Below are 15,789 nucleotides of genomic sequence, written 5' to 3' on the forward strand. Positions count from 1 at the left end.
TAAGAAGCTACTAATATTAAGGAGAACTTTAATTAGCGTTTCTTTCCCTTACTTAATTAAAGTTATAGAAATTATTAATTATAGCTTAATTTAAGGTTTATTAGGTTAAAGCTTCTTTAAATATAAAGCTATATTAGGTTCGTTTTAAGGTAAAGACCTTTTTTTATAGAATAACTTATAAAGGTCTTTTAACAATTTAAATTAAAGTTAAAGGGTAATATATAATTACATTCTATTAGATCTTCTAAGATTATACTAATCTTAGGCTATTTTACTAGTAGTAGCTTTAATTTCTCTTTACTAGATTTTCGTTTATTATTACTAGATTCTATAATATTAGCGATCTTAAAAGAGGCTAGTAGTAAGGTATTACCTTCTTTATCTTTACTAGTATAATATTAGATAAAAGAGTAATTATCTCGTTTATAATACTAGTAGTAGTTATTAGTCTTTTTTCTTTTCTTAATAAGAGTCTTATTAATCCCTTTAAGGGCTTTTTAAGGGAACTTTTATCTCTTTTCTTTACTAGGCTTATTATTCTTAGTTTAATTCTTTAAGAATTCCTTTAATAGGCTTAAAGGTTTTTATAAGCTATTAGTTTTAAATTAGCTTAATTTTAAGGGCTTTTAAGTTAAATTAAGCGTGCCTTTTCCCGTAAATTTAATTAGGTTAAGATTTATTAATATATTTTCGTAAACCTAGTTTACTTTAATAATAGTATTAAAGTATTTTTCGTTTAAGAGTAATATATTACCTCTTTTTAAGTAAACTAACTTAATTATTTTATCTAGTAATACCTTAATAATATACGTTTAAAGAGTAAAGCTAGTTTAATAGACTATTTTATTTAAGTCTATTATATTTATAAGAAACTATAAGATATCCCTAGAGTATTTAATCTTTAAAAGCTTCTTAAGGTTATTAGCTACTTTTAAGACGTCTTTAAATCTCTTTTAAATAATAGTAATATACGCGTTTTAATAGTCTATTACTTAAAGACTTTATAATTATTAGGCTTTTTATTAATACTAGATCTTTGCTTTATTAGCTAATAATAATTCTACTTAATTAATTTTAAGTTAATTACAAAGTAAGCTACGCGTATAAGAGTTAATATATATAATAATATTAATCTATTAAAAGCGAAACTTTATAGGAGATCTTTCGTTAAAGGGAGCTAGCTTAAAGATCTTTAATAAGTTATCTCTCTTTATAATATAAGTTTAATTAATAAGATAAGCTAAAGAGTTTATTTATTTAAGTTAATTAAAGGGTTTTAAGCTTAAGTTTAAGGGCCTTAAAGGACTTAAAGGGGGTCTATTAAGCCTTTTATTTTAACGATTATCTTTACTACTAAATGAGTCGCTTAAATAGCTAGGGTTTAAAGGGGCCCTATAAATTAAAGGTCTTAAGAAATAAAAGTAACGTTAATTATCCCGTAAATTTCTTATATATATTATATAAAGCATATTCTTATTATAATAAGGCGAGATAAAAGCACTTCTTTTAATACTTTATAAAATAATAGTAATAAGCGATTAAATTAGGCGGTTTAAGGCTGCTTTTCGCTTAATTTTACCTAGCGTTCTTTTAATATTAATAGATTAACCTATCTTAAACTTTTTAAGAGTATTTTTAATAATAAATTTAGCTAAAATATAAATATCTTAAAGTTATACTTAAATATAAACGTTAAGGTCTTAAGAGTTAACGTATTATTAAGCTAAAAGGTTAGTAATAACTTAGTCTTTATTTATAGCTTAACCTTTAATATTATATTAAGTTCTTACTAATTCTTAATAAAGTATCTAGACTCCTATTAAATTCTAGGCTTACACTTCTTATATCCTAATAATTATAGTTTTTTTATTAGTATTATTTTATATATACTTAGTAATTTAACCGTATATATTACTAGTAAATTAGTAGTATTCTTTATAGCATATTAAAACTAAGTAAATTTATCTCTTCCCGCTATAATACCTTACCTTATAAGGGTAATAACCTCTTAATATTTACTGTAAACCTCTTAGTAATAGCGTTAAATAATTAAGAGGTTATAATAGTTAAAAGCTTTAATATACTAGGCTTATAAGCGTAAAGCTTTATAAGCTTAAGTTAATTAAACGTTTAAGCTAATAATATTATTATATATTATTATAGATTAATTAATTAGTTTAGTATTTTAGGTTAAGTTAAAGGCTTCCCTTATAATTACCTTAAAGCTAAAAGGGTTATAAATAATTATTTAATTTAGGTTAATAAATACTATAACTTTAAGGTAAAGCTTAGCTTAAGATTTTAAAGTAAAGTGTTTTTCTTTATTTTAAAAGAAGAATAATATAAGTAAGTTAAGTGCCTTTAATAATAATAATTAAGTAGATTTAAAAGGTATAAAGTAATAATCCCTTAACTTAAAGTTATAATTCTTATTATTATTACTAAAAGTATAATAGGTATCTTAATTAATAATAGTATTAATTAAAAAGAAAGTAAAGAAGTAATTTAAGAAGTAATAAATACTTATACTTTTATAAGATAAACTATTATAAACTTTTTAAAGGGTATAAAATAATTAGGTAAAAGCTTTTATAATATTAAAGCGTTTTAAGGATAAGAATAATAATCCTTCTTTTAATAATAATTTTTATAAGGCTTTCTTTAAGGCCTTACTTATAAGAGAGAAATTAATAGTAAAAGGTTAAGAGATATTATAAAGTAAGTTAAGTAACTATAAATAAAAGGCTTATCTTTAAGGGTATAAGATTATTTATAATAAGAGCTTAATAAAGGGCTTAAAGTAAAAGGGCTTAATTTAATAATAATCTTATAGGATATTAAAGGTTTATAGTTTCTTTAAGCTAAAAGGTAAGAGGAGATTATCTTATATACATAAAAGAAACGGCCCGTGCCTAATATGCCTTATAGTTCTCGTAATCTCTTTGTGTAATAAAGGGCTTTTAATCCTTGCTTGACCTAATCCGTGTGACAGGTGACGATATCCACTTGAATTCGAGATTAAAAGCGCTGTTCATCTAAAGACCTTCTCCTTGCCCGACCCACAGAGTGACGGATATGTCTTGGGTCGGGTCTTTGGGGACCAATGTATTTATATAATTCGTTGTCGGGTCTCCTAATTGCCTTTCCAGCTGCAACTAACGGCTTCCTTGGACGGCCTGAGACAGCCGGGCGTCCAATAGGGAAACATGGCTGAATGGAGCGTTTGAATACACATATTGGATTTCTGTAGATAGGATATATCTGCCGCTGTAACGGGGATGCATACGTCATCCTGCTTGGCCCGGGTCCCTTGTCTCCTTTCCACTCTGTTCGACCCGTTGTCGCTTTCTAGGCTGGCTGCTGTCGGAGTCAGGTTGGGGAGATATCAACTGAGGCTCCTCCATGTAGCCGCTACCGCATTGTGGGAAATGGGATATCGTAGCCATAGAACTGCCGCTGTGATTTTCAAAACCTTTGCAATAAGCAAGTCTAAAATTGATATGTGCTATTCTTTTAACTGCGTGTGCTCACGCGGGGAGTTGGTTACTTACAAAGAAGAAATGCCTTAAATTCATCATCGTCATCAGGTGTAAAATTGCTATGAACAACCCTGTTGATGTCGTCTCGACACAGAAGGTAGTCAAGGCTATGAATCTTTGCGAAGCTTGGACGCTTGGCAATGAGAACATTACATCCTTCCGGGTCAATTTCGGATATCTCTTGAACTGTGTATAATAGTCCGCAAGGTTTAAGCGACGTGCAATCCAAACTTCGCAGTTACATTTACTTATTTTTAGCCCGTGATAGCGGCCCAAATATAAAGTTAATAAAATGTTTCACCCCTATAGCTTATTGATTCGAGAGTGGTTTATTGCTTGGGTATTATTATAATAATTGGCTGTTAACCACAGGACGTTTTTTGTGACAAGGGCTTAATAGAGGGCTTAAAGCAAAATGGCTCAATTTAATGATAATCTTGTAGGATGTCAAAGGTCCTTAGTTTCCCCAAGCCGTGAGGTGAAGGGGGGGGCCATCTTATAAAAGGAACGGCCCGTGCCTAGTGCGCCCCATAGTTCTCGGGATCCTATTGTGAACAAAGGGCTTCTGATCCTCGCTTGACCTAATCCGTGTGACAGTTTTAAACTTTAAGCTGTGTCTTGAGCTTAGCGGTAATTTTGAGTATTTTATCATGGTAAGATTTGGGCTACTGTAGCACCAGACGTCCTCTTTAATCTTATTGCCATTGGAGATAAGCTGCTGTAGTAAACGTATGGACATCGTCGGTGAAAGAAGCTGAGCTTTGGCTTGGGGGAGGTGAAAAAAACTCTGATAAGGGTGTGAGCTCACTGTCCAATGCAGCCTAATTGACTCCCCAGGTTGCAGTGACATCGACCAATCACCATCGCGAGCGAGCCACGTTCTGAGACCTGCATGAGATGGCTAGCATTTCGGAGACGGTGCTAATAGACCGAGACATGGAGCTAGTTAACTCGACCTAACCCAGTTTGCAAGCATGTAATAGCGGTCAGTGATGCGACATGATTTCACTATCAGAGGGACGTCAGTTTTCATGAAGACCTCATCAATCCCCAGTTTTCGTCTTAAACAAGGGGGCTGATCCACCGTGATCCTGCCACCATGCCTGAGGCTTATCTTTAAAGGTATTTCCTAGTCAGCTTACGGACGTGAGCGAGAGTAGGTTTCGCGCTGGGAGGCTTAGCGAGCGTGCAGCCAGCCTGTACAAACGCGTTGTCACGTTCTTTACCCTGGACATTCATATGCGTACCAGCGAATTTGTATGGAGCCATGCTGGCTGCAATTCTGTGAAGTTGAGAATACTTGCCTGTGACAATGATCACCGAGGTATGATGCAATATCACGGCTATCCAGACCATTATGATGTGGTTGTCTGGCTCGTCCCGGGTAAAGCGGTGGCTACAGCTATTCTGATATTGAAGGGTTGGAAACTCGGCTCAACTAGTAGCTGGGCTGAATTCCTATTGCTGCTTGATAGCGCGCGCCTTAGCAAGCCAAGCTTCAATATCATTTGTTGTCGAGGTGATGTTCTTATCAGGACGCAGCACGCCCTTCTCCCGTAGGTACTTGGTGTATTGCACGGACTCATACAGCCGCTGCCGCACGCTCATCGCTTTCGTCTTGTTGCGTTGAAAATAGCTCGAAATTATTGCGCTGCGAGAGTCCCTAAAAAGTTTGGGAAATATGAACTTGTAATAGACGCGAATAAGACATGATGGATGTCGCAAGATTTGTGCCAAGGGAAGTGCCAAATTCTCTTGAATATTTAGCTCTTCCAGAGCCTCTCTGCAATAACCGGAATCCTTCTGCTTCGCTCGCAGAACATCGGAAAAGTCTGTCATGATCATGCGATGCGGAACGTATGCTATCGCATCAAGGTCATGACCAGTGATCCATGGCGGTAGTGTGAATAGCTTTCTAGGGACGACATTTGCCCAGTCCCAGTCGATGACGGCTTGGATGTGAAGCTCATCGTCAATGATAATGTTAGAGCATCGTAGATCTGCATGGGCAAGAAGGTACGGGCTATCATTGTGTTTGTCACCAAAAAATTGGTGAATATGTTGTCCGAGACTATCCAATGCGAAGGTTTCAAGCTCTGCAGTCTCACGGGACAATGACACTGCTGGCAACCGATATGTTTCCATCAATATGTCGAACTGGTGATGGACAAAATGGGTCGTCGATGTAAAGTTTGATCGGACTACCTGACTTGGGCTGCTAACCTCCAGCTCATTTAAAGCCATAGACAGCGTATTGCTAACAACAGGTTCTGGGCCGCCTTTTGGATCTGGCATTAATGACCCTGCTATTGGGAACTCTAACTTTCGCAATTCGCTAAGGACTTTGATGAGTTCTGCGTAGAAGCTCTTCCGGCGCATTTCAGCGCTATCGATGAGATCTTGAATCTCGAGAGAGCGGCCGGGAATATATTCAAGAATCAGGAATGCTTGCGTTACGGCGCTGTTCTTGATTAATTTGGCATTTCGCCCATGTGCATAGATGCGAGGAATGGGGATGCTTGTGTGACGTTGTACGTATCTATGAATATTCGTCAGCGGCGTGCAAGACAGGAAACTAGCACTTCATTTCAGCTTACTGCATTGTAGCCACCTCGCTCTGAACCTTGGACCATGTATCCTTTATAGCTGGCTCAATGGGAATCCTCACGACCCACGTTTTGTTCTCTGTGAAAAATTCAACGAAAAAACAAGCGTTAAAACTACCGCTGGCAGGACGGGAGGCGATACGGCATGGCTTTTGGTTGTTATAGCGAGAAGCCAGTGCACAGACTGCATCTTCATCGATCGAGTCAATGAATTCCTGACATTGGTCGTCGATCTCGTCGGGTGACAAGGGGAAGCGGGCGTTAGGCTGAAGAATGGCCCCCCAAAGAATGAAGAGCCGCTGGGCTAGTAATTTGCATTTTGTCAATATAAAGCGATACAGTCTTAACAGCATTGCCGCGAAGGTGTTAATTGCAAAGGAGAGTGGAAAGTCTGTCCCATCTGAATGAAGTGCGGAAAAGGACGCCATCGCTGTTCAACTGTGATTGGCTTAGAGGGGCACGTGTCCAACTGTCATGTGACTGCAAATCGATCGCCTTTACCGCCTGCTAACGCGGGCTTAACTTCCCAGGTATTATAGAAGCCAGTATCCAGGACTAAATCCATCTGATAACGCATACGGCGTTTACCGTGGTTAACGATTGCTTGAAATGCTGCCGGATCTGTTTCGCGCATATTTCTTGTCAGACCTAAGATAGCGAGGTTAAATGGCTCTGTAAAACGCCTTAAGAGATGAGGCCCTTCGTTGATTTTCCGCTTAAAGTCCCAGAGGTTCGTGTAAAAATCTAGAGAAATACAATTCCATTACCCTTAGATATATTTAAGGCGTTATTAGCAGTGGAACGACCTTTAAACCCGCAGACCTTGAAGTCTGGGCCATTTATCCTGTATTTATATGGGGCCGTCGAACGCATAGGAGTCAGGACCAACTCATGGTCTTCGGTTAGATGCTCCTCTAAGTCATATTTGGCGGATGGTGTATCTACGATAAAAGCATTCCCATAGCCGGCCGAGTCTTGACAGGAGCTGTGAAGTAAAATCTTAAGTGTCCCTTCCTTGGCGAGGCGACGCCAGGCGCTCTCGAAAGTGGTTCGGTACTCTGGAGGAAGGGCAAGTATTTCGTAATATACCTCGGTCTTCTCTTCCTCTTCACCAGTTGTGGGAGTGAAGTAGGCTGAGAGTTTTGTATTGCGCATCTTTTGAGCCTCTGCTTCCACCCACATAACGTCTTGGACCTGCGATTGCGACAGAACCGCGAGCAACTCGTTGATGTTGTCGAAGGATGTGCGAGGGAAGAACTGATGACCTTTATTATTCCTCAGCATTGCGGAGTATTCACTCTGTGAATTCCAAGTATGATTCGTGCTATATGGGTAGCTGAAAGGCGCTGGAAGGCGGTCAAAGTTCCAGTCTTCACTGAGTTTATCGTGCTCCAACGAAACGACAAAGGCGTAGCTCCTTTGCTCCAGCAGTCCCATCATAGTTACGTCATGGATAATGGGCATATTCTCATGCAGCCACTTTTCGGCAATATGTCCTTGGTTGGCGTAAGGCATGCCATAACCTTCAACGATAACTTGAGCTTTATCCTTCAAGAGGATGTTAACAAGGGAAAGTCGTCGCTTCCCATCTGGAAAACGGCTCCGGATTAAAGCATCTGCAGGTCGTATGACACGAACGACATTATTTCGAGGAAACTTTATCGTGATGGCATCCGTTTTAGCTGGCACCGTTTTCCTTGCGAATCGGACCCTGTACATGATATATACTTAGTCTCGGCCAAATAAGAGGAAAGTATTATGAAGGACACTCACAGGTATAACACATTCCAAATCCACTTTCTTCATTATCTTCACCGAATGGAAAATGGATATCAAAAGCCAACTAAGCGGATTTATCAAGTGTGTTTTTAGCGATTAAATGGCCGCTGATATCTGAGATTCCGAGTTCCTTTCCTGCGAAAATGGAGCCTTCGATACCGCCAATTAGTATCGCGCAATCTCCTTTGACGAGCCGCTTCATAGTTCGATGCCAGAGAATGCCAAGCCGCTCGTTCTGAACGTGGGATGGCAAATGTTTCGAACACGAAGGTATTCTAGGATATCAGGTACAGTGCCGCAGATAAGCTGTGCAAAATATAGGACTCCCAAGAGTAAATAACAGACGGTTGTTGATTTGAAAGAAAAAGAGCGCCAGCGACGAGAAAGAACGCTACTGATTGCAGCAACTTTCTGCAAGAGGGATGGGGATGAAGAAAGAAAGGAAGTCCTAGCAGAACTCGGTGGAAACTGAAATTATGCCACCTAGCATGTACTGCAAGGTATATTTTTTTTTGCACCAAGTAAGCGCTAATGTATTATAGAATGTTAGAATACAGAGAGAGATAGCTGGGTATATGTTTCAACCAAATACATGGATACGTAGGTGCGTTTGCCTCCCCTTGTTCTTTTGTCGTCGTTTGTTTATTGTGATGCGAATTTTCCTGGCTAACAAATGTGGAGACATGGACAAGATCTCCTTGAGTGAATCAGAACTGAACGAAATGTGAGCTACATTGCTCTTAGACGTGAAGGCGAGAAACTAACACTTCAAGAAACTTGAAACGTAAGTCAAGTAAATTAAACGAACTATGGAGAAGATTCTGAAAGAAATTTTAAATATAGGAAACGAAGAGGTTTCTGTTAGATATTATCGGACTGAGTTATTGTTAAGAGCCAACGGCGCACATTCACATGCTACATATTGGGACAGTCGGCCAAGAGCCGCCATTGATTGATCTTGTGGCTCTATTGCTCCAGAATCAGACCTAATACCCATTCGTGACAGTTGCTGAAGCTCTTTGCTCAATCTTGAAGCCCACAGATTCCATCATTGCGAACCGACTTCACCAGCTTCCATTATTTGGCTTTCACTTGCATCGTGCTCTCAATTACTTTCAGTACAAGTAAGACTCGAACGTTAAACGACTTCACCGCCCCGGGACTATGGAAAATAAAGGTGTGAAGATAATCAGCTAGACCCTTTTTGCGAACCAAGCTGCTGATTTGCCCAGTTCCCAACTTACCAGGCCATTTTTTACCAGACATTCCCTATTTTAAACAAGGCTACTACAATACAATGGTGCATGCCTGGCCAGCTGAAGTGTTGGTGATGAGACGAAAAGCTCAGTTGATTACACTTAAAAATGGGTCTATACTGGATATTTCCCAAAAAACGTAGATGAGCGCCAAAAGGAAAAAAAGAAGTCCCATCACCGTTTAGACGAAACGGATCCCAAAGTGGCTAGTAATAAGTAAAGGATCAAACTATGCTCAAATGTATAAGCTTATTCTTGTTTGCCTTTACTCTCCCCTGCTCAATTCTTGCCGCTGTCTTCTTTAAGCGAAACAATGCGGTTAAGAACCACATGATCATCAGTGGTATCAGGGTCGACGGTCTGAGCATAGCAAGCACTGTTAGAAACGAACTGAATGAAATGCATGATACCTTCAAAGACACGCAGATTTTCATGACGAATGAGGAGTGTAGACCTACAAACCTACAAAATAACCACTGCGCATAGCCTGAAACCTGACGCTTTCCGGAGCATTTCCCTCATTGTTGTCAGCAACCTTGGGCCAGGGAGCGGTCTTGCGCACCTCCTCGAACCCGCTCGAAATCAAAGCATCATGACAAATCGTCTCGCTATCAGGACGTATATCGTTCCTAAACCCGCCTTCGGCTTGTATCGGATTATCCGACTTGAAGAGGGGAGAGTGCACACGCACTTCTACAACTCTGGATCCTTCCGGCACCCAGTGGATATACGCCTTGGGTTTTTTGCAGTCCTTGTCGAGTACAGCTCGGATCTCTGTGACCATGCCTGTGGTCGGGCTCTTGGAAAAGCCTACGACCTTCACTGGATATGGCGATTGGATGAGCCCGACTGTCTTCCCAGGTGCTAGACGGAAGTAGCCCTTACTGTCAGCCTCTCGGAAATTGGACCGCTCTATATAGATTGATTGTGTCAGACGCTGGGTGTAGCCATTCATCCCCGTCGTGGGAGATGGAATGTGGCGTTCAGAGATTCCAGGATCAATTAGGTCCTCGATCACCATAGCCACGGGATCCAGGACAAGCATCAGACGAGGCACCGTTGTTTCCAGATACTTTCGAACGGATTGCTCGAAACGGTTCACTTCGATGAAACTTCTCGAAGTTGTGACTCCAAGTTCATTGATGAAGGATAGAATCGCACCAGGTGGAATACCACGTCGGCGCAGGGCGACCAGAGTGTAGAGACGAGGATCATCCCAGCCTCGGACGATTTTGTCTTCGACAAGCGCCGACAACCCCCGCTTGCTCATGATGGTACCGTTTAAATTGAGTCGGCCTACGTTATGTCAATTTGAAACCTAGGAGCAATAAACGGCGGCATTGCATACCAAATTCCCTTTGCATGGGTTCATAAACTTTGAGGCTCTTGTTAAGCCATTCATAGCTCTCCCGTGACAATACAAATTCCGATGTGCAGAGGCTGTGAGTCACCCCTTCCAAGCTGTCACATAAACAGTGTGCAAAGTCATAGGTTGGGTAGATGTTCCATTCATTCCCAGTTCTATGGTGCGGAGTTTGGTCCTTTGGGATGCGGTATGCTGCGAGATCCCACATCTGTGGATTTGGATTTGAAATGTCTTGCTTCATGCGTAGAAAGGCGGATTGGGGCTCATATTTGCCGTCGCGCATCATGCGGAACTTGGCCAAGTTTGTCGACGCATCTTGTTCGGAGTGGTCACATCTGTACCTCGGTCCTTCTTTGCCTTCATGTCCACCCCGTTGCCGCTTTATCTCAGAGTCGTTGCAGTGGCAAACGTACGCCTTTCCAAACTCTATTAGTTGTTCTGCATAGTCGTAAAGCTTTTGAAAGTTGTCGCTCGAGTATGTGATGGCATGTGGAGTATAACCCAGCCAACGTATTGTCTCTTTGATAGCATCAACAAACCCTTTCTCCTCAGCGTCTGGATTTGTATCGTCGAACCTTGAATGGAAAAGAATTAGTTACAGTCCTTGGTTATGCAGCTATGTAAGTGTCTTGCCTAAGAATCTTGGGTTCTAGGTTAGCTCTGGACCGTGAGATGTTCATCTGAGGCTGCATGACTCACCGTTTTACCGCCGTGATATCGGGCGAAGCCAAAGTCAAGTGCGATGGCTTTCGCATGGCCGAGATGCAGAAATCCGTTTGGTTCGGGCGGAAAACGTGTGACAACGTGCTTGGCTGGGAATTCGTTGTACACATCTGCGAGAAAGCCCCGCTTGAACATGGCATCGGGATCGATTTGTGTGTCATCCGTCTTCTCTTCCGGTGGAAGTTTTTGTTTCAGTGTAGTATTTTCTTTCTCAGCTCGCGTGGTGGCAGTTGCGGCCTTCCTTGCCCGTTTTTGTTGTCGTTTCTTCAGTTCCCGTTTAGACACCATTTCGCCTGTTTCTTCATCAAGCTGAAGCTGAGCCAGAGCTTCGGTGGCGTGTTTTGGAGTCTGGCCTGCCATTTCGTCGTAGTCTTTTACAGAGAACAAGTCAGTTTGGAGCGAAATGGTCGGAAGAGCTTCTCGAGAGAGTTCAAAGGAGCCTTGATGTGGAGTGAAGCCGGTGGACTTGGGGAAGGGAAGTATGACTCCCACCAACAGTAGTGCTGAGTCACGTAACCACAGGACCTTTCAAATTCGCACAGGGCAACCGATGTCACTCTCCCCTGTTCAATGTCTGGGTTCAATTTCTGGAATCAAGTTATGACCAAACAAACACTATTCGTTTTTGCATGGGGATGGTAAAGACGTGGAAGCAGTCACTGCAGCTCAAACTTGAATCGCGATGTTGCTGGACCGCGAATGTGGGCTAATTATCCGATTGCAGTAGTGCAGGTCCATGTGCCAGACCGTAGGGACTTCAGCATCCAAGGCAAAGGTCTCATCAAACTGATCTGCCGTAGAGTTGCGCATTGGTACAGCATGCATTTTATGTACTCTGCATACGTTTTTATGCCGCCCGTTACCTGTGGTGCGGCCAGCGGATACCTTCGGCACCAACCATCATCGGCTATCGGCCATCTACCCGTTTCGGCCTAGGGCCCCCGCCGCGGGGCAGCCGCAAGAGAAAAAAAAGGTCGTCGAAGTTAAATGCATGCCACTTCTTGGTCATTTGTGCCACGCCACCTGCGTCCGCCCTTTCTTTGCATCTCTTCCAGAATCCAGGTGGATACCTCTTCTCTACTCTTTCCCCTCCTCCTCCTCTCCGTCACAATAACCCTTCTATTCCTTCTCCAGAACTGCATTCATCATTCTTCGCCATGGCTAGCGGAGTGCCTCATGTTGGGCGCAAGCCTGCCACTGTCCTCTCCGCCACCGAGCTGATCGGCAACACTCCCCTAGTCCGACTCAACAAGGTGCCGCAGTCGCTCGGCGTCGAATGCGACGTCTACGCAAAGACGGAGCTGTTCAATGCCGGCGGTAGTGTCAAGGACAGAATTGCCTTGCGAATGGTGGAGGAGGCCGAGAAGAGTGGCAGGATAAAGCCGGGCGATACTTTGATTGAGCCCACCAGCGGTAACACGTATGTGCTTCTTTCTCGCCCCTGTTTCCCACAATATGTTGTGAATGAGACTAACATGTCGCCACAGCGGCATTGGTCTGGCCCTCGTTGGTGCCATCAAAGGCTACAAAACCATCATCACCATGCCCGAGAAAATGTCGGCCGAAAAGGTTTCTGTGCTTCGAGCCCTCGGCGCAACCATCATCCGTACTCCCACCCAGGCCGCCTGGGACGCTCCCGAATCGCACATTGGAGTCGCACGCCGTCTTCAAAAGGAAATTCCCAACGCCCATATTCTCGACCAGTACGGTAATGCCGATAACCCGCTTGCCCACGAGCACGGTACCGCCGAGGAGATATGGGAACAGACGGGTGGCAAGATTACTGCTGTTGTTGCTGGTGCTGGTACTGGCGGCACCATTACAGGTATTGCCCGCGGCTTGAAGAAGCACAGCAAGGACGTCAAGGTTATTGCTGCCGATCCTCATGGTAGTATTCTTGCTCTGCCGGAATCTCTAAACCAGGAGCATATTAATAAGCCGTACAAAGTGGAGGGTATCGGATACGACTTCGTCCCTGATGTGTTGGACCGTGAGATTGTTGATAAGTGGTACAAGACGGACGACGAGGAGTCGTTTGTGCTTGCGAGACGCTTGATTGCCGAAGAAGGTCTTCTTGTCGGCGGTTCTTCTGGATCGGCCATGGCTGCCATGCTCAGGGCTGTCAAGGACTATGGCTTCAAGAAGGGTGATGTTGTGGTTGTCGTGTTGCCCGATAGCATCCGCAGCTACTTGTCCAAGTTTGCTGACGACGACTGGCTCGCCGCCAACGGTCTCCTGTCCACCGGCAGCGCTGAAACGTCCCTCGCCAAAAAGGCCACTGGCGGCGATACTTCCGATCCCTACGCCGGTGCTACCATTGCTTCTCTCCGACTGAAGCCTGTCACCTCTGTCGTCGATACTGCTCCATGCTCCGAAGCCATTGAGACTATGCGTGACAAGGGCTTCGATCAGCTTCCAGTGCTGTCTGCCACCTCCAAGCTTGTTGGTCTTGTCACCCTCGGCAACCTGCTGTCATACATCTCTCGTGGCCGTGCCACGCCCCAGAGCCCCGTCAAGGACGTCATGTTCAACTTTAGTCGTCTCGATGAGATCGTCACCGATCCCCGACGGAGCGCTTCCATAGCCAAGACCACTGGCCCCAAGCGAAAGTTTGTCGAAATCACCCTGGATACGCCACTATCTACCCTCAGCAAGTTCTTTGAGTGGAACAGCGCGGCAGTTGTGACAGCACGCAGTGACGAGAAGGGATCATTGTCCAAGCCTATTGGTGTTGTTACAAAGGTTGATTTGCTGACTTGGATGGTCAACGAGAAATAAGATGCGGGCATTAATTTTTTTTCTTTTTTTCTTTTTTTTTGGATTTTCATATGATGGCATGATCGAGCGTTTTATTTGCGACTGTATGCATGAAATGAGGATTTGGTTGGATGATCAACTGGGTATGGGTGGTAGACTCAACATCTACACAGATGATTTAGACACTTTATATAAATGCATTTGGTTACAAACACGGATGTGATGGTGTGCCTCGTGGCTTTGGATGAACGAGGTAATGTTTGAGATTAATAGTAGTATAGTGAAGTATGCCTTTGCCCGCGTCAATAGTTTGGTCAGGTAGAAAATATTTATACGCGCTGCGCCATCCACCACCACCACTTGTCAACATCTGCCTCCTTCGTAGTAACACTCCCAGGGACAACCTCGACGTCAATATCAAACTCGCCCATCTGCTGAAACGAAAACTTTTCCGAGCCATACTCTCCCAGCCAAGAATCCTGCTCCTCTGACCCAATCTCGTCGACACCAACTCCCGAATCCAAGAGTCCCTTGCTCTTCGAGGCCCGAATTCGCGTCAGTTCATTCTCCAGCTGACTCTTGACCAGGTTGGCCGGTAGCGCCGTGAACAAGTCCATCTTGTTGGCAGCAATCAAAACCGGGATCGCGGCCTTGTTCTTCCCCGTGTCGCCCGCCTTGCGCTGCAGATACAGCAGCACGTCGTATAGGTACGCAGCAGTAGGGGCAAGAGTCTCCTGCTCGCCCAGCGCTGCGGCGTCGACCATGAACACTACGGCCTTTAACTTCTCGGCGTCGGCCAGCTTGGCCATGGCTACGTTGCGGAGCTTGCCGTGGCCCGGGGTGTCGATGAGCAGGAACTTGGTATACGTGCCCGACGAGTCGTCGTGGTTCCTGAAGGAGCCCTTGGTCTTGGCGTCGGTGGTGGCGTTTAGTTCGACGGACTGCGTGCGCTGCGTGGTGTGCGTGTCGGCGGGCTTGGTGCCGCGCTCGAGGAGGGTGAGGAGGGACGTCTTGCCGGCGTTTTCGGGCCCGACGAGGAGGACGGTCGGGGCGATGGTGTATGTGGCGGATGAGGCGAGGATGAAGTGCAGCAGGATCGGGCCGCCGATCATGATGAGGAACCCGAGGAGGATGACGGGGATGGACGGCGTGAGGAGCGCCTCGACGATTTGCGTGGCTGTCGGCATGGTGACGGTGGTGATGAGGGCGATGTGGGAGGAGAGGAGGGAGGAGCGAGCAGGAAGCTCGGGGTTATAGCTGCGGAGGAGAGGTTGGCGTGGCGTATATGCGCAGCATGTACTCCGTACCGTGTGTTGAAGGTTTGGACCCCGTGCGAGGGTGGTTTGATGGCTTGGCTCGCAACTTTTATCGAACCATGCAGATGTGGTGTTGTGCGGGTTCAATTGCGACTAGACTTCAATGTTGGCAGAAAGTTCACGCCACAGGGCGAAGGGGTCACCAGCCACATAGAGAGAGGGCCCCAGCTGCGGTCCCCTGGCAAGCCACGCTGGAGCCGCGCTGGGGGCTTCGTCATGTCATTGCCGCAGGCGGGTCTCAGAACGTGAAAGGGACGAAGAAAGAGACCAGGCGCAGCATTTGTGTTGGTAATTACCATTTGGGAGGAGATATATAAGATGATTGCGTGAATGGAAATAAAAAAAAAATTGATATGCGCCTGCTGAAACTTGTCACATACTGTGCCTAGTCCAAATGGTGACTTGTCCAGATCAAATCGCTGAGAGAGCAATGTCCATTGACCCCTG

General features: G+C 44.0%; 6 protein-coding genes across 6 annotated transcripts; 1 reads left to right on the forward strand and 5 right to left on the reverse strand.

Moving 5' to 3' along the window:
* Positions 1-3,810: 3,810 nt before the first annotated feature.
* Positions 3,811-6,536, reverse strand: J3458_006899 (uncharacterized protein). The gene is made up of 2 exons (XM_007817058.2): positions 6,137-6,536; positions 3,811-6,078 (listed from the first exon to the last, which is right to left on the reverse strand). Exons 1-2 carry the CDS (start codon positions 6,496-6,498, stop codon positions 4,998-5,000), a joined length of 1,443 nt encoding a protein of 480 aa, XP_007815249.2. The 5' UTR covers positions 6,499-6,536; the 3' UTR covers positions 3,811-4,997.
* Positions 6,537-6,889: 353 nt separating this feature from the next.
* J3458_006900 (uncharacterized protein) lies at positions 6,890-7,660 on the reverse strand (the record flags this gene model as incomplete). Its single annotated transcript, XM_066119101.1, has 1 exon — positions 6,890-7,660. The coding sequence occupies one exon, from the start codon at positions 7,658-7,660 to the stop codon at positions 6,890-6,892; it is 771 nt and encodes a 256-aa protein (XP_065975737.1).
* Positions 7,661-9,404: 1,744 nt separating this feature from the next.
* On the reverse strand, positions 9,405-10,832 carry GLN4_3 (Glutaminyl-tRNA synthetase; the record flags this gene model as incomplete). The annotated part of the gene is made up of 3 exons (XM_066119102.1): positions 9,405-9,540; positions 9,639-10,476; positions 10,529-10,832. The coding sequence occupies 3 exons, from the start codon at positions 10,830-10,832 to the stop codon at positions 9,405-9,407; spliced, it is 1,278 nt and encodes a 425-aa protein (XP_065975738.1).
* A 368-nt stretch (positions 10,833-11,200) lies between these two features.
* Positions 11,201-11,629, reverse strand: GLN4_4 (Glutaminyl-tRNA synthetase; the record flags this gene model as incomplete). The annotated part of the gene is made up of 1 exon (XM_066119103.1): positions 11,201-11,629. One exon carries the CDS (start codon positions 11,627-11,629, stop codon positions 11,201-11,203), a length of 429 nt encoding a protein of 142 aa, XP_065975739.1.
* Positions 11,630-12,303: 674 nt separating this feature from the next.
* Positions 12,304-15,591, forward strand: CYS4_1 (cystathionine beta-synthase). The gene is made up of 2 exons (XM_007817056.2): positions 12,304-12,689; positions 12,757-15,591. The coding sequence occupies exons 1-2, from the start codon at positions 12,427-12,429 to the stop codon at positions 14,045-14,047; spliced, it is 1,554 nt and encodes a 517-aa protein (XP_007815247.1). The 5' UTR covers positions 12,304-12,426; the 3' UTR covers positions 14,048-15,591.
* J3458_006904 (uncharacterized protein) lies at positions 14,356-15,213 on the reverse strand (the record flags this gene model as incomplete). The annotated part of the gene is made up of 1 exon (XM_007817055.2): positions 14,356-15,213. The coding sequence occupies one exon, from the start codon at positions 15,211-15,213 to the stop codon at positions 14,356-14,358; it is 858 nt and encodes a 285-aa protein (XP_007815246.2).
* Positions 15,592-15,789: the final 198 nt, after the last annotated feature.

Source organism: Metarhizium acridum (assembly GCF_019434415.1).
Source record: "Metarhizium acridum strain ARSEF 324 chromosome Unknown scaffold_72, whole genome shotgun sequence".
NCBI classification, from domain to species: Eukaryota; Fungi; Ascomycota; class Sordariomycetes; order Hypocreales; family Clavicipitaceae; genus Metarhizium; species Metarhizium acridum.